General features: G+C 45.7%; 1 protein-coding gene across 1 annotated transcript; it reads left to right on the top strand.

Moving 5' to 3' along the window:
• The first annotated feature begins 10,535 nt into the window (after positions 1–10,535).
• Positions 10,536–21,235, top strand: LOC132712054 (transient receptor potential cation channel subfamily V member 2-like). The gene is made up of 6 exons (XM_060692441.2): positions 10,536–10,833; positions 13,790–13,987; positions 16,668–16,801; positions 17,899–18,051; positions 19,017–19,157; positions 20,810–21,235. Exons 2-6 carry the CDS (start codon positions 13,806–13,808, stop codon positions 21,172–21,174), a joined length of 975 nt encoding a protein of 324 aa, XP_060548424.2. The 5' UTR covers positions 10,536–10,833; positions 13,790–13,805; the 3' UTR covers positions 21,175–21,235.
• Positions 21,236–21,775: the final 540 nt, after the last annotated feature.

Genomic DNA, 21,775 nt, shown 5'->3' with positions numbered 1-21,775 from the left:
CCCCATGGGTATATAAGGTTGCCCCTCACCATTCCAGATGCTTCTCCCAGATGTTACTTGACTTGTACGGATAAACCTGTAAATAAAAGAGATAGATTGAATGACTTGCCTATGTCCATTATTGGGCCTGATCCAGAGATCCTGTAACAACGTAATTTACCCTCCAATTATGATCCTGTTTTTTCTCCCTCCCCCCCCCACCCCAGGGTGTGTCATCAATCACATTCGCCAATGGAGCAATTTCCCGGGTTGTAGAGGTCACTCCCCTTGGATGCTGTAGGTAACCCTGGGATACAGCCTTGAGAGAGATAAGCATGGAATGTGCATCTGTCTTTAGCTGCTGTGCCATTTTGCCGGTTTCTCATCCACCCCCCCAGCCTATGGCAACTTTGAAAGTAGGCCAGGGATGCTTTGCGAGTTGACAACCTCCCCTTCTTTCGTTCCCTCCCTCCCTCCTCCTCCTCTTGCTCCCCTTCCCTCTCCCTCTTCTCCTTCCCCTTCTCCTCGTTCTCCTCGAAATGAGCCACTGGCTGAAGGGTTCGTGCCCCCAAGTGAACTTTGGCTTCCTCAACCTGCATTACCTACAAGAAGGGCTTCTGGCAAGGGATGGGCTACATCTCATCCAGCATACAGCCTTGGTAGTACAGCAGACTAAAGTGCTGTTAAATAGCACTTAGCTGCCAGCTGCCTGCAATTACCGCAAGTTCAAATCTCACCAGGCTCAAGGTTGACTCAGCCTTCCATCCTTCTGAGGTAGATAAAATGAGGACCCGGATTGTGGGGGCAATAAACTGACTTTGTATAAAAAAGAACACCGCTTAGGGGGGGCCGAAAGCCCTGCTAAGCAGGTATATACAAAAGTATTGTAGGGAAACAATAATAAAGATAGAATATAAAATACTGAGATACTAGATTTAGTAAAAGCTTGTTACTCTGTAACCATTAGGTTCCTGTAACATATATATTGTGCCTTTGTATTTGTATCACATATATTATTCCTTTCTATTTGTATCTCCTGTTACAAACATATTGTTATTAGGCCTCTGTAATGTATCTGGTATTTGTCAAATGTATGTCCCTGCCATTTGACCTGAACCCATATCAATCTTCTTCCTGTTTTCCTTGTGCCATCTAAAAGCATGGTACTCAGTTGGAACTACAGCCATCAACCACGGGATAATTTACACCTCAGCCCTAATTTATGTTTGATCTGGATAAGCTCCTGCCTTGCAGAACCAGGGGGCCAAATGGCCAATTGAGATAACAAAGGAATGCTTATGTACTAGATAAGACTAATTGGGAAGTTTCTATTCCCTTGCAGGGCAACAAAGAATATACAAACATAAATTGGGGGCCAGAGTTGGGGATTTAACTGGTGTTTTAAGGGTAAAAAAAGAGGTTACATCTTCTCTGAAGGTGTGAGCCCTCCCATATACATATCTCTTTGTATGTGTTTGGAATGGTTTTACCCAGCCTTTTGTCTTTGATCAAAGATTAAATGTTGATTCTTATTCAAGCCTCCGTTTAAGTCCTTCTTTTTGGTTCACTGAGGGCTTAAGCGTACAGCCGGACCTTACATTTCTGGTGCCCAACGTGGGGCTCGAAGGCACCATTTTCCTTCAAGGTTGCCACATTTGGCTCCCCATATAGCCAACCCCCTTATGGTTTGGCGGCCTTAACCAACGGCGGACAGAAGAAACCGGCGAGGACCAGAGACCATGCCAAGAGCGCTCCCGGCAAGTTTAAACCGGTGACTTCGACCTGGTCGGACATCGGCAGATTCTGTTTCCAGCCAGACCTGAATGCCCTAATTGAGGCTTGAACTGGGTATTGGGGAAGATTGTATTCTGTTAGGTGAGTAGAGACTTTTTCTTTTGGGTGGGGTGGGGAGTGTTGCTTTGTGAGTGTGTGAATGAGATGAGGGAAATTCCTCAGAGGTTTGCCCTCGAAGCGACATGCGGAGATCCAATCTGCGTTTCTGATTATCCGAGAGGAGATCAGCCAGAGATGATCGCTTTGAAAGGCGTGTGATTGGTGGAATATTAAAAGTGTGTAGTGCAGGAGAGGGCTCTGACCAAACTTCGGACCGGCAGGGGAGTCTGGGAAATCTCTTAGGGAAAAAAGGGAGAGTTTGGTCATGCTTCGCACCGACGGAAAGGTGTGGGAAATCTTCTCAGGAGACAGAGAATGTCTAGTCAGGCTTCGAGCTGACAGAAAGGAATCCCCTGGAAAATGGGCAACCATGCTGGTAGCCCATTCAGAATAAGTAACTTTGTAAGAAAAACAGAGCCGTGTTCCCCTCTGGACTGCGTGTTAGCCCATTGGGACACAGTAAAGCCTATTGCAGGAAAAAAGATTGTTCTTAAAAAAATAAGCTGAAAGCCCTCTGCACATCCATCTGGCCAACCTACTTAATTGGTCCTAATGTAGGAACCTGGCCTCCAGAAGGCAGCGTTGATTTAGATTTTGTCAACAAATTTGCTGAATTTCTGGCTGCCATTGGACGAACTGAAGAGGAGCTCTACATTAGCTTCTTCTCCAATCTCCTTTGTTGCCCAGACATCCAGAAAGCATGTGGGCTCACTCCAACACCCTCTTCTAAAATTTGCCCCATTGTCACTTTTGCAAAAAAGAAAAAGCTATCCAAAGTGATTGAAGAAGAAGAGGAGTTTCCCCCCCCCATGTTATGTTGCTCCCCCTTCCCCTGATGTAAACGCTGTGCCTTTAATGGCTCAGGTACCTCAGGCAGCAGCACAATCTGCTGTGCGGGATCAGGTGCGTCCAACTGCCCCTCAGATTAATCCACAAGGTCAAGTGCTCCCAACAACATCACAGCTCTCCCAGGCTAATCCACAAAGTTCAACATCCCAGGCAGCCCAAGCTCATACCAGGACGGGACAGACTTATGCACCTGCCGACCAACTGGGTCCCTCAGTCCTGGCCCCCACTTCGACAAGTTCCTATGAAAGATGAATTGGTGTTTGTTCACACACCTTTTACTACCAATGATCTTTTCAATTGGAAAGCAGAACTTTCCTCTTACAGGGAATCCCCCCAAAGTTATGTTCAACGTGTGATGGCCACTCATAGACCTAATGTGCCTGATATTTTTACTCTCTTATCGGCACTCCTGTCTACTGAGGAAAAACAAGTTCTTAAAGCCACCACGGCACACTACAAAGCACATTAGAGAACATGGCATTCAAACTAATCACGATGCCCCAGCGTTATGGCCTGAACCCCTGGTTCTTTTTAGCCCCAGCTGTGAGGTTGATCCCAACACAGATCAGGATGCCCTCATCCTCCAGAGAGCCAGGAATGCTATCCTTCAAGGACTGAGGCTCGGCGTTCCAAAAACGGTGAACCTTCACCGCGTTCATCAGATCCTTCCAAATCCAAAGGAATCCCCCACTGATTTTTTAAACCGTTTGAAAGTTGGATTTAAAATCCCCAGGTTTGGTATCAAGGAATCCCTGGGTTTGCAAAATTTGCTACACCCCACATGGCTCAGCTCCTCCCGGATGCCCAACCTATCTCTATTCGCCAATACCCTATCAAACGGGAAGCCCGGCTTGGCATTAAAGCCCAGATTGAACTTTTTCTGAAAACTGGGCTCCTCATCCATACACAATCATATTGGTCAACGCCAATTTTTCCCGTTCCTAAGCCTGATGGGACTTGGAGGTTCGTTCACGATTTGAGAGAGATGAACCGTTGGCTCTGCCCACTTCATCCTGTGGTGTCCAATCCATATACTTTGCTGACTACACTCTCTAGTGACCAGAATTGGTATACGGTCATAGATTTAAAAGACGCCTTTTTCTGTAGCCCTCTGGCTAAAGAGTGTCAGTCATACTTTGCTTTTGAGTGGGAAGATCCTTCCAATGGTTCCAAGTGCCAGCTGACTTGGACTCGCCTACCACAGGGCTACCGTAACAGTCCAACTGCTTTCGCTGCAGCCCTTGCCCAGGATCTTAAAGACTTTGACACCCAACAAACTTCCCTCTTACAATATGTGGATGATTTATTGATAGCTGGGAAAGACCAGAAAGATGCTGAGGATACTTCAATCGCCCTCCTCAATCACTTGGCTGAAAAGGGCTACACAGTATCTAGGAAGAAAGTCTAATGGGCCACTCAGGAAGTACAGTATCTGGGTTTTGTTCTGCGCAAAGGCTGTCGGCTCCTACATGAGAGCCGCTTACAGGCTATTTCAGCTTTAGCTTTAGATTAGATTAGATTTATTGCACTTCTATACCGCCCTTCTCCCAAAGGACTCAGGGCGGTGTACAGCCATATTAAAACACATATAAACCACAAAATTTAAGAACAATTTAAAAAACAAATATATAAAATTTGGCCCACGAAATTTAAAAACTAGCAAACACCCAATTTAAAAATTCCTATTAGGCCAGCCCGGCTTGTTGGAATAAAAGAGTCTTCAGGGTGTGGCGAAAGGTACGCAGGTTGGGGATCATACGGACCTCTAGGGGCAGCTCATTCCAGAGGGCTGGTGCCCCCACAGAGAAGGCTCTCAGCCTGGGTGTTGACAGCTGACATTGTTTGGCCGACGGCACCCTGAGGAGCCCCTCACTGTGGGAGCATATTGGCCGGTGGGAGGCTATCGGTGGCAGAAGGCAATCTCGTATATACCCCGGTCCTAAGCCATGGAGCGCTTTAAAGGTGGTAACCAACACCTTGAATCGCACCCGGAAGACCACCGGGAGCCAGTGCAGCTCGCGTAGGAGAGATGTTACATGGGTGCGCCATGTCACCCCCATAATCATCCGCGTGGCCGCATTCTGGACCAGTTGGAGCCTCCGGGTGCTCTTCAAGGGGAGCCCCATGTAGAGAGCATTGCAGTAGTCCAGGCGGGACGTGACGAGCGCCTGAGTGACCATGCGCAGGGAGTCCTGATCCAGAAAGGGACGCAACTGGCGTATCAGGCGAACCTGATAAAAAGCTCCCCTGGCCACGGCCGTCATATGCTCTTCCAAAGACAGCTGAGCTTTACCTACACCCACTAACGTTAAACAGCTGCAGTCCTTTTTAGGCATCACTGGCTATGCCCGGCTGTGGATTCCAATGTATTCTGTCATTGCTAAACCCCTTTATCAATTAACTCAAAAGGACATGGCCTGGGAGTGGACAGGGGAACATCAGAAAGCATGGCAGGACTTGAAAGGATGCATTGGGCCGTGCCTCTGCCTTGGCTTTACCCAATCAAATGAAAGGCTTTGAACTCTTTGTTTCTGAAATGAAGGTGTCAACTTGCAAAGCTTTCAAGTTGCCATGAGCAGGAGGAGGGGAGAACTGAAGTGAATTCCATACATTTTTTTCTGACCACAATCAGGAGGGTGTTAGATTTCACAGCCAGCCAAAGTGGGTAATTGGAGAATGTGATTTATGACATGGCCAGGGAGGAGGGGAGAGACAGGGTCATAGGGGGATGTAAATCTGCGTGGGGTCAGTCCTGGCTGCATCCCAGTATTGCCGGAATGTTGCTCCAAATAAATGAATATATTTCCTTTGAAGTTTGGATCATGGCTCATGAATTAATTAGGGCAACTTTCAGAAACTTGACCCAAGAGTTGTGCCCTGGGCGTTTTACTTCAAAAACTGGGCCCCGAAAGAGTTCCTGTGGCTTACCTTTCAAAAATCCTAGATCCAGTGGCCAGAGGCTGGCCAGCCTGTCTCCGATCTGTTGCAGCCACAGCCATCCTCATCCAGGAGACTCACAAAATAACTTTGGGGGCTCCTCTTAATGTATATATGCCTCATTCAGTTCAAGCTCTCCTCGAACAGAAACTCCCAGCATGGGCCACCTCATGCCAGATTTCTAAGTATGCAAGCCAGATTTTAGAATCCGACTCTGTTCAGCTTCATAGATGTGAAAGGCTGAATCCAGCTACCCTTTTGCCTTGCCCCCCACCCCGAAGATGGTCCACAACATGACTGTTTAGCCGTCTTGGAATCTGTGGTAGGCATTCATGCAGATCTTAGGACTGAGCCTTTTGACAATCCCGAGTCCCAACTCTGGACTGATGGCTCCTCTTTTCGAAAAAGATACACAGGACTGGCTGTAGTTTGCAGAGATGCCCCCCTCCTCCTACGACAACTCCCCTCTCACTGGTCCGCTCAAGCGGCTGAGCTTTTAGCCTTGATTGAGGCATGTCATCTGTCAGCTGGGCTACGCACTAATATCTATACTGACCGTCGTTATGCATTTTTGGCTGCACACACTCATGCCGCTCTCTGGAAGGCTCGTGGCTTTACTGGTGCAGATGGGAAAAGCCTAGAGATGAAGCCCTTGCTAGAAAAACTTGTCACAGCCGTCAGACAGCCATCTCAGCTAGCTATCATTCATTGTCGAGGACACCAGACAGACCACAGTGAAATCTCTCGTGGGAACCGGGCTGCCGACTATTGGGCCCGCCAAGCTGCTGAGTCAGGCCCTGCTGTCAATCCCAGGAACCTCTCAGCTTTGCTTCCCTGTGACCCCACGCAACACCTTCCTGCCCTATATGACACTAGGGACCAGCTACACCCTGATGGCAAGTGGTGAGATGGGTGGTGGGTTGTTCAGAACAGAATCCAGCCCCTTCAACAAATTGTGTGGAAACTTGTTCAACGAGCTCATCGCATGTCTCACAGCGGTCCTCGCCCACTCCAGAAGTGGCTCACATCCTGCTATTGCAATCCAAACTTGCGTGGCCTTTGCAAGACTGTTGTTTCTCAATGTGACATCTGCCAAAGGAACAACCCCCGAGGGGGCAGTCCGCTTCCTCTCGGTAGTCTCCGAACTGCCCGATACCCGGGGAGGCTTGGCAAGTAGACTTTACTGAACTCCCAAAAAGGAGAGCAAAATCTAAACTTCTTGTATTTGTGGATTTATTCACTGGATGGCCAGAAGCCATCCCTACCTCCACCCAAAAAGCCAGAGAGGTGGTGAATGCCTTAGTTGATCACATTATCCCAAGATTTGGGGTCCCTCAGGGTCTTGAGTCTGACAATGGCAGGCATTTCACCTCACAGGTTACTCAGGATGTCTGTTAGGGTGTGTGTAAAAAGTATTTGTTGCTTGTACAACGAGCAGAGCAGAAACACACAGGGAAGGAGATAAACGTGCAGCTCGTGTGAGAAAAATACTTTATATACAAGATAATAAGCAGTCTCGGTGTAGTAAAACAGTCCAAGGTCATAAACAGTAATATCAGTCCAGTAAGTATCTTCCCTTACCAAAGCAAACAGACTTTAGTAACTCTCGGTATACAGTACCATATAACAATCCAGTCTAACACTAATCAGCAGAAAGACGCAGGAAGCAACAGGAACAGGTACAATCAGGAACAAAGAATGCTTCTCTGCGCTGCTTATGTATGCACTGTAGCCTAATTACAGGGTTCAGCAAACCCTGATTACGTGGCTCAGTTGTTTCTTAAAGAAACAGATATATTGCCTGACCAACAAGTTAGGAATAAGCTACAAGCTGAACCTAACAATGTCAATAAGTTTTTAGGCATCCCTTGGCACCTCCACTCTGTTTACAGACTGCAGGCTTCATCGAAAGTGGAACGTTTGAACAGAACCCTGAAAACACACGTCCAAATTATGCCAAGAAACCCAACTCCCCTGGCCTAAGGTACTACCACTAGCCTTAGCAAGAATTAGAGCCCTGCCTTCAGGGAAATTAGGATTGTCACCCTTTGAAATGATGTATGGGAGACCCTTTGTTGCTTCTGCCCTGCCAGATTCTAGTGAAGACGAAAGAAATATCACCTCATATTTGCATAATATGGCGCAGGTATTGTCCTCTATCTCTAAACAGGTCCAGTCCGCTTTACCTCCAGCTGCTGACGTGCCACCATTGGCTGAACTGGGCCAGTGGGTAAGGATCAAAGAACTCTCTCCCACCTGCACCCAACCCAAGTGGTCTACACCCCGTCAGGTTCTTCTGAGCACCCCCACGGCTGTGAAAGTGGACGGCGTCAAAGCGTGGGTCCACGCATCACGAGTCAAGCACGTCCCCGAGCCCTCTGAGCAGTGGCAAGTCCAACAGCTGGAAGGACTCAAGCTGAAACTTCACCGTTCCCCAGCATCGCCTGCTGACCTGTTCACTGATGAACTGGATAGACTGGACACCCATTTGAATATATTTGGTTTGCTGGTTTTGTTGTCTTTGCTGTTTTTCTGCTCTCTTGCTGCTGGTTTCCCCATACATTCTTTGGAAAAGGTGGCAATGGCTCTGACCTTTATTTTGGTTCCACCACTTGTCTCAATGTTTTTGATCCTCGGGACTTCTATACCCGCAGCCAAACTCTTCTGGTCCCAGTGTGAACAATGTTTGGTTACCATTCGCCACGGCAATCAAGTTACCAAAACTCTTGTCTATCACTCTCATTATGATTGTCAGGACAGCAATCACACATTTTGTGTCCACAACACTACTACCTATGAGATCTGTCCTAATAACGGAAAACCCATATGTTTTAACCCCCAGGGTTCCCGTTTCCTGAACGGGAAACATCCTGAACATTGAGGTTTATTTATTTATTTATTTATTTATTATTTATTATTATTGTATGCCGTCCTCTCTCCAAAGGACTCAGGGCGGCTCACAACAATAAATACACAAATTCAATTATAAAATATAACAAATATAAGAACCCGTTAAAATCACATTTAAAACCCCTTCAGTCCAATCCGGCCAGGCCAAATAGCCATGTTTTAAGATCACGGCGGAAGGAGCGAAGGTCAGGAGCCACCCAGAGCTCCAGAGGGAGCTGATTCCACAGAGTAGACTCTATATAAAGCCAGACTAGTAGCTCAGGGGTTTGCAAAGAAATACCCTGATGACTATACAGACACTTACTCACCCACAGTTAGGGCTGAAAGCGTCAAGAGTGCTCTGGTAATAGCATCCATTCTAGGCCTCGAAGTATACCAATTTGACGTACAGACCGCCTATCTCCACGCAGAACTAGATAAAGAACTTTTTGTCAAAGCATCCCCGGGGAAAGATACACAAAAGGGAGATACCTGGTTGTTGAATAAAAGTTTGTATGGCCTGAAGCAGTCTGGAAAGAGGTGGTAGCAAAAATTCTCAAAGACATGGGTTTCACAGCCACTTCTGCTGATCTCTGCTTCTTCATGAAGAAAGAAGGCACATCTATTGAGTACGTGCTCGTTTATGTGGACGATATATTATATTTTGGCCAACATAAACATAAATGCGATGAGTTTTTCAAATACAGATTTTTCCCCCCTTTCCCCCCCCTCCTCCCTAACCCCCCCTCCCCCTCCCCTCCCCCCATGGCTTCTTCAAAATAAAATCATTGATATCAAATTAAATAATACTTTACCATCCTTTTACACCACCCCCCACATGCTAACCATTTCTTTCTAACATTGTTATTATATCCCCCTTATACTATACATTTCAAAGCAACCTTCAGCTATAAAACTATATAATAAATCCTAATTTGGCATTTATTCAACTCATAATCTACCCATTTCCTCCACCCCCATACATATATCTCTTAATTCAAATCTTTTACGTATATTAATATCTGAACCTAACATCCCTTTTCCTAAACTAAACAATCAGTAACCTAACCTATCTCCACCCATTTTCCTACCAGTCTACCATACATAATATTTTAATATCTTTATTCTTCTGCCCACACCACACCACTAAAAAGTATTTCCATATATAAACAAAATCCTCAAATGACTTTAAGTTTGTAATCCATATGATATCTTCTGTAATGTCTTTCAGCTAGATTATTAATTCCATCACCCATGTTAGGGTAACATCAAGTTCTATTTCCAACAGTATATTCAGTATCTTCATTACCATCTGCCCCCATCAATAATAAATGTTTTCGTATATAAAAAACCACCCGAGTGACTTTATATTTATATTCCATATAATATCTTCTGTAATGTCTTTCATCTAGATTATTAATTCCAACCAACATGTTAGGGTAACAACCAGATCTTCTGCATGCCCCACCATAATTCTCGTGCCTTATAACTCAACATATAAGTAATCCATTTTTCAAAGAGTCCAAAATAAACTCCAGAGAACCTATCCTAACCTGTTATGCGGATGCTGACTGGGATGGGGACACGAAGAGCAGGAAAAGTACCTCTGGCTACATATTCTTCATCAACGACTGTCCGGTGCATTGGTATACCGGAAAGCAAAATTTGGTAGCTACATCCACAACAGAAGCAGAGTACATCTGTCTGTCAAAAGCAGCCAACAACTTAACATGGTTCGATGATCTGCTTTCCAATATCTGGACTGAACCAGCCTACCCAATAATTATACATGAAGACAATAAAGCGGCTATAGACATATCCACGGCAGACGCTGTGGGTCAAAGATCAAGACATATAGATGTCAAACACAAACACGTTAGGCAATTATCAAACATTGGCTTCCTCAAAGCCATACCCTGTGAGACTGTTGAACAAATTGCGGACATCCTGACCAAACCCTTACAGAACAAACAACACGCTTATCTAACTTCGAAATTAGGTGTACATATGCAACACACACACATCTCCAACTGTTAGGCATTTAGAGGGGGATTTGTTACATACAAATGCCTAACACTGTGCACCCATGGCAGGGCAAGGGTTAACACTATCCATCCCACCTAGTCTTTCCCTTGACCCCTCCTCACCTTGACTCCGCCTCCCAGGTATATAAGGTATTGTCCAAGAGTCCAGCTCCATTCCAGATGCTCACCTGTAAGAGATAAGTAAGTTGTAAAGATCTAAATATTTGTGGGGCAATTAGGCATCGTGGGAATCAACTTGTCGGTGAGTATCTTCTTAATAATCCAAATAACCTTCTCCAAACCCTAAAATAAGACCATTTGGCTCATGAATGAGATGCCTTTTAGAGCATGTGCAGAGGGCATCTTTGGTGACAGGATGAACACTGACTTACATTTTCACTTTAGAAACTGTAAGTCAGAAAAATTAGGCAGAAAAATAGGCTGTTTATTTTTTGCTTTGCTGCTATTGGGATGTATTTCATTTAGACGGGCATACAAAATACAAAAATTTAAAATAGAATAAAAACGAATTAAACAATTTGGCTGAGACAAATTTAAAATACCCAATAATTTAAAAAACAAATTAAAATTTACATTTAAATTTACATTTAAAATTTACATTTTTGTAATGGAGCCGAGGCTTCTTCGGTTGGGGGTGGGGAGGGGAGAGAAGGGAAGGGGGGGGGCTTCTCTCAGGAAGAGCAATTGCTAAGTTGCCACCCAAAGTCACGAGCTGCCAAAGACTGAAGTTCCTCAAATGATTTGCTCTCTTGAAAAAGTGATGGGGTGGGGGTTTTTTTCCCAGTTGGCTGAGGACTAGCATCTTAGATACTTCTCCCTGTCTGCCTTCTCCTTCTCCTCCCCGTTGATGTTCCTTTCTTCCATCCCAGTTCTTTCCTTTTTTCTCCTTTCAACTCCTCCTTCCCTCCCTCCCTCCCTCCCTTCTTTCTTTTTCCTTTCCTCTCTCTTTCTCATCCTTTCTTCTTAAACTCCAGACTGACCGACTTACCTACCTTCCTCCCTCCCTCCTTCCCTTCCTTTTCCTCTCTCTTTCCCATCCTTTCTTCTTAAGCTCCAGACCTTCCTTCTTTCATTTTCCTTCTTCCCTCCCATCCTTCTTTCTTTAACTCCAGACTTTCCTTCCTTCCTCAGACCTTCTTTCTTTCCTCCCTCCCTCCCTCCTTTTCTTTCTCCTTCCCCCCTCTCTTCCTCCTCCCCCTCCCCCTTACTAATAAAGGAGAAAATATTCTCCTTTATTAGTAATTAGTCAATTAGTATGTCCTGACTAAGTAGCCACGTTTAAGAAACACTCTTCTAATCAGTGGTGAAATGTAAAATTCGTTGCTACTGGTTCTGTGGGCATGGCTTGGGTGGGCGTGGCTTAGTGGGGGTGTCGTGTGACTGGGTGGGCGTGGCCAACTTTTTTTTTTACTTTTTTAAAGCATTTTTTTACGACCGGTTCAGGCAAATAGGTAGTAAAAAAATGCTTTAAAAAAGGGGATCCGACGATCACAGCTGTGATTGTTGGATAGCATTTCACTCCTGTTTCTAACTGATTGCTCCGACCCCCCCCCCCGCATGTCCTGGAACACAGACCAGGGGTGGGTTCTAAATTTTTTTCCTACCGGTTCTGTGGGTGTGGCTTATTTTGTGGGCGTGGCTTGATGGCCGTGTGACAATTCTTTAGGATTTAGCAGAGGTACTGGTCTACCAGGCTTTTAACTGCTTGTAGAGCTGTACCGGTCTACTCATTTGTTTTTGGAGGCACCGGTCTACCCATTTATTTTTGGAGGCACTGGTCTACTCATTTAGTTTTGCAGGCACCGGTCTACTCATTTGTTTTTGGAGGCACCGGTCTTCTCATTTATCTTTGCAGGCACCGGTCTACTCATTTGTTTTTGGAGGCACTGGTCTACCCATTTATTTTTGGAGGCACTGGTCAACCCATTTATTTTTGCAGGCACTGGTCTACCCATTTATTTTTGCAGGCACTGGTCTACTCATTTGTTTTTGGAGGCACCAGTCTACTCACTTGTTTTTGGAGGCACCGGTCTACCCATTTATTTTTGCAGGCACTGGTCTACCCATTTATTTTTGCAGGCACCGGTCTACTCATTTGTTTTTGGAGGCACCAATCTATTCATTTATTTTTGCAGGCACCGGTCTACTCATTTATTTTTGGAGGCACTGGTGGAACTGGGCCGAACCGGGGGGGGAACCCACCACTGACACAGACCCATCTTTAGGATGTACAAAATAACAACATCCTGAGCCCCAATTTAACCTCTCTTGGGGACGATGGTCCATAGGGCAAGAGCTGCCTCCTGGGGTCTCACCAGACTTCCTAATGGGTGGGATCCAAAGCAGACCTTTTTTTTTGCTGTGCCTGTTGGAGTGGGAGAGGTTGTTAAAAAAAAGTGCCTTTAAAAAGCTCTGACGATCCCAGCTGAGCCGCGCGATCATTTTAAATATGCCTTTAAAAGTAAAAAAAAAGCCTTTGATGATTGCGCAGCTCAGCTGGGTATGGGGGGAGGGAGGTAGGGATTTTGCTACCGGTTCTCAGAACCACCCGCCGTCATCGCTACCAGATCAGGCGATCCGGTCCGAACCGGGAGCCTGCCCTGGTGCAAATCAGAGAGGGTCCTGCAAATAACGGGGATCACCACCTTGAATAACGGGATTCATTCTATTCTATTCTATTCTGTTCTGTTCTGTTCTGTTCTGTTCTGTTCTGTTCTGTTCTGTTCTGTTCCGTTCCGTTCCGTTCCATTCCATTTTCTATTCTATCCCATTTTTCTATTCTATTCTGTTCTGTTCTGTTCTGTTCTGTTCTGTTCTATCCCACTCCATTCCATTCCATTCCATTCCAAACAGGAGCCAGTTGCGAATTTTAATCACATGACCACATAGATGCTGTAATGTCATAAGTGTGAAAAACGGTTGTAAATTAGTGCCATTGTAACTTCGAATGGTCACTAAACGAACGGTTGTAAGTTGAGGATTACTTATATTGCCTCTCCTCCTCCTCCTCTTCCTTCTCCATTCTGTTTGCTTGCCAGTTTTACAACCTCCTCTTCTCCTGAAAGAAGGTGGACTGACCCTCCCGGACCACCATATCTAATCCAACCCCTTCCCCACAACTCCCCCCCCACCTTTGGTCCAATTTTGCCAGCCATCTGGGTCAGCCCTTGTCCCATTTGCCATTGTCACCCTGCCAGCCTCCCAACTTGGACGATGAAGAAATCCCCGTTTGTCCTGGAGACGGATGATGGCCTTGGAGAGGATCTGAACGCAGCCGCGAAGGGGGCAGCTGGGACGGAACATGGACCGCCACCCTTCGAGACCCCTTTCCAGAAGGAAGCCCCTCCCTCCCCCCGGATTCGGGTGAATCTGAATTACCGGCCGGGACTCGTCAAGTAAGTTATTTATCACTGATACCGGTGAGAATTATTTTGCAGAATTTCACCACTAGAAAGAACGTTTGCGTTGATCTCTGTCAAAGGTTCATGGGTTGCTTTGAGGTCCAATGCAGGAATCTTGGACTTGGGCTTATCTTGGATTAGATGACCTACAAGGTCCCTCAAGACGGTGAACTCATCCGAGGTACCTTCCTCTTTCTATTTTCACCATGTTGGGTTGGCTGAGAGGGAGAGGGACTGGCCCAAAGTCACCCAACCAGCTTTCGTGCCTAAGGCAGGACTAGAACTCACCATCTCCTGGTGATTGGCTCAAAGGCACCGAGCCTTCCAACTATTATTAACCTTATCAACCTATTATTAATCTTCCAACTTTATTAATTCTATGAGCCAGCTTTCATGGTTAAGGTGGGACTAGAACTCACTGCCTCCTGGTGATTGGCCACAAATCACCCAACTGGCTTTCATGCCTAAGGTGCCTAAGGTGGGACTAGAACTCAGAGTCTCCTGATGATTGGCCCAAAAGCACCCAGCCAGCTTTCATAATAATAATAATAATAATAATAATAATTTTATTTCTATACCACCCTTCTCCCGAAGGACTCAGGGCGGTGTACAGCCTATTAAAAGCACAAGACAAACATCAGTTAAAATAATTTAAAATTATTAAATAATTCAGCTCAATTTAAAACCCCAGAAATTTAAAACACCCAATTTAAAATTATTATGTTGTTAGCCCGGCCTGGCGGAACAACAGGGTCTTGAGTGCACAATGAAATACCCGGAGGTAGGAGATCTTACGCATTTCTGGGGGCAGTTCATTCCACAGGGCTGGGGCTCCCACAGAGAAGGCCCTCCCCCTGGGTGTCGCCAGCCAACATAACTTGGCCGATGGCACCCTGAGGAGACCCTCTCTGTGGGAGCGAACTGGCCGGTGGGAGGCTATTGGTGGCAGAAGTCGGTCTCGAAGGTACCCGGGTCCTATGCCATGGAGCGCTTTAAAGGTGGTGACCAACACTTTGAATCGCACCCGGAAGACCACTGGGAGCCAGTGCAGCTCGCGCAGGAGGGGTGTCACATGGGCACAATGAGTTGCGCCCATAACCACCCGCGCGGCCGCATTCTGGACCAGTTGGAGCCTCCGAGTGCTCTTCAAGGGGAGCCCCATGTAGAGAGCATTACAATAGTCCAGTCGGGAGGTGACAAGGGCGTGAGTGACCATGCGCAAGGCATCCCGGTCCAGAAAGGGCTGCAACTGGCGAATCAGGCGAACCTGATAAAAGGCCCCCCTGGCCACGGCCGTCATATGCTCTTCTAAATACAGCCGTGCATCCAGGAGGACACCCAGATTGCGGGCCCTCTCTATGGGGGTCAAAGATTCACCCCCAATAGTCAGCGATGGCACCTGCTGACTATATCGGGACGCCGGAAGCCACAGCCACAGCCTTCTTATACAAGTGAGGGTTTGAGGCTGCAACAACAGAGTTGGGTAGAGCATTCCAGGTGTTGACCACTCTGTTGCTGAAGTTGTATTTCCTGCAATCAAGTTTGGAGCGGTTTGCCTTGAGTTTGTATGGATTGTTTGCCCGTGTATTATTGAGGTTGAAGCTGAAGTAGTCATTGATAGGCAAGACATTGTAGCAGACAATTTTGTGTACTACGCTTAGATCAGACCGCAGGCAGCACAGTTCCAGATTGTGGATAGATGACCCTAACTCTGTCAAGGACCTTGGAGTACTCATTTCTAAAGATCTAAGTGCCCGAGCCCACTGTAACAACATTGCCAAAAAGGCATTAAGAGTTGTTAACCTAATCTTGTGTAGCTTCTTCTCTGGTAATGTTGTACTACTAACTAGAGCATACAAAACATTTGCTAGACCAGTTCTTCAATACAGCTCATCTGTCTGGAACCCGCACTGCATATCGGACATAAATACAATCGAGAGAGTCCAGAGATACTTTATGAGAAGAGTCTTCCATTCCTCTAACCGCAATAAAATGCCTTATGCCACCAGACTCCAAATTTTGGGCTTAGACAACTTAGAACTACGCCGACTTCAGTACATAAAATCATCTGCCACAATGTCCTACCTCTCAATGACTATTTCAGCTTCAACCACAACAATACATGAGCACACAATAGATACAAACTCAAGGTAAACCGCTCCAAACTCAATTGCAGAAAATATGACCTCAGCAACAGAGTGGTCAATGCCTGGAATGCACTACCTGACTCTGTGGTTTCTCCCCGAAACCCCCAAAACTTTAATCTTAAACTGTCTACTGTTGACCTCACCCCATTCCTAAGAGGTCTGTAAGGGGCGTGCATACGTGCACCAGCGTGCCTACCGTCCCTGTCCTAATATTCCTTTTTACTTACCCTTTTCATGTATTCAAATTATGTTTATACTTTTACCTGTTATCTTATATATGCTTGACAAATAAACTTATGATTATGATTATGATTGTCAAGCCTGGTGGCATAAGGGATTCTGTTGTGAGTAGAGGAGTGGAGGACTCTTCTCGTAAAATACCTCTGGACCTGCTCAATCATGTTAATGTCCGATATGCAGTGTGGATTCCAGGCGGATGAGCTGTATTCCCTTTAGAGAGCAAATGGACCGACCAGAGGAGTGAAGGACCGAATCCCGCCTGGATCCTTTTCCTTTCTCTTCTGCAGACCGGATGATCCAAATCGCTTCGACAGGGAACGTATTTTTCAAGCCGTGGTTGCGGGAGATCCTGAACTGCTTAACGGCCTAACTTATTATCTGCGGAAAACATCCAGCTTTCTCACCGACACTAAATATAGAGGTAGATCGCGTCTTGCTGACTCTCGTGCCTTTATGAACGAGTGTAAAAAATGGATAAGCTTCATAAAACTACCAACAGAAGAGTGCGGTCCTTGGTGCTCTCTTAGCTTGGCGGTTTCCTTGAAGACGTTTCGTGACCCAGCTAGGTAACATCATCAGTGCTAGAAGGCAATGGGAGGGGGAGGGGGAGGAGGAGAGCAATGTGGATCATTTCTGAGCTTGGTGATTTTCTCAGGAACCAGTTAGGTAACGTCATCAATGCTAGACGGGAGGAGGAGGAAGGGGAGGAGGACTGTGGGGTTATTGGTGGTTTTCTTGTCGACATTTCGTTACCCAGCTAGGTAACGTCATCAATGCTAGAAGGGAGGGGGGTTTGAAGAGAGGAGGATGAGGAAGAGGAAAATGACTGTGGAGTCCTTAGTGCTCTCTGAGCTTGGTGGTTTTCTTATAGACGTTTCATGACCCAACTAGATAACATCATCAGTGCTAGATGGGAGTATGGGATTTGCTCTCTGTTTATATACAGGGGCCTACAATAATAATAATAATAATAATAATAATAATAATAATAATAATATTATTATTATTATTATTATTATTATTATTATTATTATTATTATTATTTTATTTATATACCGCCATTCTCCCGAAGACTCAGGGTGGTGTACAGTCAGAATTAAAATACAAATATACAAATATACAATATCTAGTTAAAATTAATTAAAATCATTAAATAGTTTTGGCCGAATTTTAAAACCCAAAATTAAAACCCAATTTAAAATCAATCAATTTGACAGCCCCGCCTGTCGGAACAGTAGGGTCTTGAGGGCACAGCGAAAAACCCGGAGGTCAGAAATGTTACAAATATCCGGGGGCAATTCATTCCAGAGGGCAGGAGCTCCCCAGCCTAATCAAGGAACCACCAAGAACATTCCCACCAACACTGACAGAGCAATCCAGTGGTATATATCCCCATGAATTCTGGGAGTTGAAGTCCACCCATCTTCAGGTGGCCAACGTGAAGGAACACCGCTTTAGGAAGATGGAAGACGGGGCGGGCATCACCCAAGCTTCCTTCCCTGGGCTTCTTTCTTCCAGATGGGAAGACCGGCAAGACCTGTTTGATGAAGGCCTTGCTCCATTTGAAAGACGGGAAGAACCCCACCATCCCTGAGCTCTTGAAGATAGACAAGGAGACCCAGAACCCCAAGTCTTTGGTCAACGCCGCTTGCACTGGCAGCTACTACAAAGGTCAGGCTCCTTCATGGGACGTTGAGGGTGGAGGACTCTGTTTTCTAGGGTGGGGTGGCTGGAAGGAGTTCTTCAGTTGGGATAGATTGGAACTTCCTTCCTTCCTTCCTTCCTTCCTTCCTTCCTCCCTCCCTCCCTCTTCCTGAAACTCAGCAGACTTTAGCCCAGCCAAATGATGATGATGATGATCTTCTTCTTCTTCTTCTTCTTCTCCTTCTCCTTCTCCTTCTCCTTCTCCTTCTCCCCCTCCTCCTCCTCCTTCTCCTTCTCCTTCTCCTTCTCCTTCTCCTTCTTCTTCTTCTCCTCCTCCTCTTCCTCCTCCTCCTCCTCCTCCTCCTCCTCCTCCTCTTCATCTTCTCTTCTTCTTCTCCTCCCCCTCCTCCCCCTCCTCCCCCTCCTGCCCCTCTTCTCTTCTCTTCTCTTCTCTTCTTTCCCCCCTTCTCCTTTTCCTCTTGCAAGATCTTATGGGAATCCCATACTATTTTAGCCAACAAACTTGGTGAATCCTTATGTATTTAATCAATTTCAATGGCCACGTATGTTAACATAAAAACTTGTGTGGATTTCTGAATAGAGAGCCAGGGATGTGATCACAAAAGTCAAGATGGTCACCATCATCACAGAGGACCTTAAGAGGACAATTCTTTCTTTCCTTCCTTCCTTCCTTCCTTCCTTCCTTCCTTCCTTCCTTCCTGCCTGCCTGCCTGCCTGCCTGCCTGCCTGCCTGCCTGCCTTTTTCTCGCTTGCCACTCCTCCTTCCTTCCTCTTCATCTTAATTCTTCTTCTTAGTTGTCACACATTGGCGGTTGTGATGCATATTTTAAATGACAGGGAGCTGCAGCAGAGGGATGAAAGAGCCACATGCGGCTCCAGAGCTGCAGGTTGCTGACTCCTAATCTAAATTTTGGATATCCCTGATACACCCTTCCATCTTTCTCCGGTGCCATTTCTCCCCTTCTCTGCAGGCCACACAGCCCTCCACATCGCCATCGAGAAGAGGAATTTAGATCTTGTGAAGATCCTGGTGGAGAACGAGGCTGATGTCCACGTCAAGGCTTCTGGACGTTTCTTCCAGCCGCACCGCAAAGGGGCCTACTTTTATTTTGGTATGGCAGCAGGAGAAAATTCAGGTTTCATTCCACAGAGATATAAGTGGATACCCATGCCAAGCGAAGTTTTTAAAAGCCATGTGAGTTTTTTACATGAAACTCATCAAATTCAGTACGCAACACATTTTAACACGAAATTTGTACTCGTCATTTGTTTGGTATCAATTCACAAGTGAAAACTTGTAGGTGTCAGTTGCGTTGTGAGTCATTACATTATTCCTTACGGGAAAAATTTGTTGTCTTCTTGGTACTCATCGCAGCTCCCCAATTAACAATGAGTATTGAGGTACCAATTAACAATGAATCAATTAAGAATGAGTATTGAGGAAAGAACACAGTGGCTCAGTGGCTAAGATGCTGAGCTTGCCGATCATAAGGTTGGCAGTTCAGCGGTTCGAATCCCTAGTGCCGCGTAACGGGGTGAGCTCCCATTACTTGTCCCAGTTTCTGCCAACCTAGCAGTTCGAAAGTAGGTAAAAAATGAAAGTAGAAAAATAGGGACCACCTTTGGTGGGAAGATAATAGCGTTCCGTGCACCTTTGGCATTGAGTCATGCCGGCCACATGACCATGGAGACATCTTTGGACAGCAGTGGCTCTTCGGCTTTGAAATGGAGATGAGCACCGCCCCCTAGAGTCAGGAACGACTAGCACGTATGTGCGAAGGGAACCTTTACCTTTTACCTTTATTGAGGTATTATTTTAGTTGGAAAAGTTTTGAATTTCTGAGAATGGGTAAAATTGGGTAAGAAGTTCTCCTTAAAGCCAGAATAAGGGTGGGTGGGAGGATATTTTGGCTGATTTTCAAGTAGTCCTCAACTTATAATAGTTCGTTTAATCACAGTTCAAAGCTACAATGGCACTGAAAAAAGGGACTTATAATTTTTCACACTTAGGACCGTTGCAGCATCCCCATGGTCATGTGATCAAAATTTAGATACTTACTGGTTCATATTTATGACGGTCACTGTGTCCTGGGGTCTCATGATCCCCTTTTGCGACCTTCTGACAAGCAAAGTCAATGGGCAAGCCAGATTCACTTAATGAATTCCTAACTAAACAACTGCAGTGATTCTCTTATTGTTTAATTCGGTTTTATTTTGCTTTTAAATTTTGTATTTATGTGTTTTATCTTGTGGCTGTTCACCGCCCTGAGTCCTTCAGGAGTAGGGCGGTATATAAATCAAATAAAACTAAACTAAAAACTAAACTAAACTTAACAATGGTGGCAAAATTGGTAGCAAAATGGGGCAAGATTCACTTAACAACCATCTTGTTTAGCACAGAAATTTTGGGCTTGATTGTGGTTGTAAGTTGAGAGCTACTTGTAGCCATTATTCCATTGTCTCTCAACCTTGGCAAGTTTAAGATGGCTGGACTTCAACTCCCAGAATTCCCCAGCCAGCATGGGTGACTTAAAGACCTGTGGACTTCAACCTTGGCCACTCGAAGACCTGCTGTCTGGGGAATTCTGGGAGTCAAAGTCCACAAGATTTAAAGACCTGTGGACTTCAACCTTGGACACCCAATAGACCTGCTGGCTGGGGAATTCTGGGAGTTGAAATCCACAGGTCTTACAAGTGGCCAAGGTTGGACATCTCTGATCTAGATGCTCAATGCAACCTTGGCCCATCGTCTCCTCTCTTCCAGGTGAACTTCCTCTGTCCTTGGCTGCTTGTACCAACCAGCCAGAGGTGGTCATGTACCTCCTGGATAACCCTCACCAGAAGGCCAGGCTGACCGAACAGGATTCCATGGGCAACACCGTCCTCCATGCGCTGGTGATGGTGGCCAACGACACGGAGAAGAACACCGAGCTCGTGGTCAACATGTACGAAATGATCTTGACGAAAGGGGCCGAGATTGACCGTTCCTGCAAATTGGAAGAGATTGTCAACCTGAAAGAGCTGACTCCTTTGAAGCTGGCTGCCAAGACTGGGAAAGTTGAGGTAATCTCTCTCCTCACCAGAATTCGCCGTCCTCAATTTACAACCATTTGCTTAGGAACCATTTGAAGTACCAATAACAGAGAATATGCTTGCCTATGTCTAGAACCAATAAACTCCAGAGAACCTATCCTAACCTGTTATGTGGATGCTGACTGGGCTGGGGACACAAAGAGCAGGAAAAGTACCTCTGGCTACATATTCTTCATCAACGACTGTCCGGTGCATTGGTATACCGGAAAGCAAAATTTGGTAGCTACATCCACAGCAGAAGCAGAGTACATCTGTCTGTCAAAAGCAGCCAACAATTTAACATGGTTCAATGACCTGCTTTCCAATATCTGGACTGAACCAGCCTACCCAATAATTATACATGAAGACAATAAAGCGGCTATAGACATATCCACGGCGGACGCTGTGGGTCAAAGATCAAGACATATAGATATCAAACACAAACACGTTAGGCAATTATCATTGGCTTCCTCAAAGCCATACCCTGTGAGACTGTTGAACAAATTGCGGACATCCTGACCAAACCCTTACAGAACAAACAACATGCTTATCTAACTTCGAAATTAGGTGTACATATGCAACACACACACATCTCCAACTGTTAGGCATTTAGAGGGGGATTTGTTACAGACAAATGCCTAACATTGTGCACCCATGG

The sequence above is a fragment of the Pantherophis guttatus genome, chromosome 1 (genome assembly GCF_059756535.1).
Source record: "Pantherophis guttatus breed Tessera chromosome 1, ASM5975653v1, whole genome shotgun sequence".
Lineage (NCBI taxonomy): Eukaryota > Metazoa > Chordata > Lepidosauria > Squamata > Colubridae > Pantherophis > Pantherophis guttatus.
The sequence above is the reverse complement of the archived record's forward strand: the minus strand, read 5'-3'. Positions and strand labels throughout refer to the sequence as shown.

Bases quoted from the DNA above. Each gene is read 5' to 3' on its own strand.
- LOC132712054 (XM_060692441.2), top strand. From the start codon at position 13,806: ATGAAGAAATCCCCGTTTGTCCTGGAGACGGATGATGGCCTTGGAGAG. The intron at 18,052-19,016 runs GTCAGGCTCCTT...CCTTCTCTGCAG, and splicing joins CACTGGCAGCTACTACAAAG to GCCACACAGCCCTCCACATC. The intron at 19,158-20,809 runs GTATGGCAGCAG...CCTCTCTTCCAG, and splicing joins AGGGGCCTACTTTTATTTTG to GTGAACTTCCTCTGTCCTTG.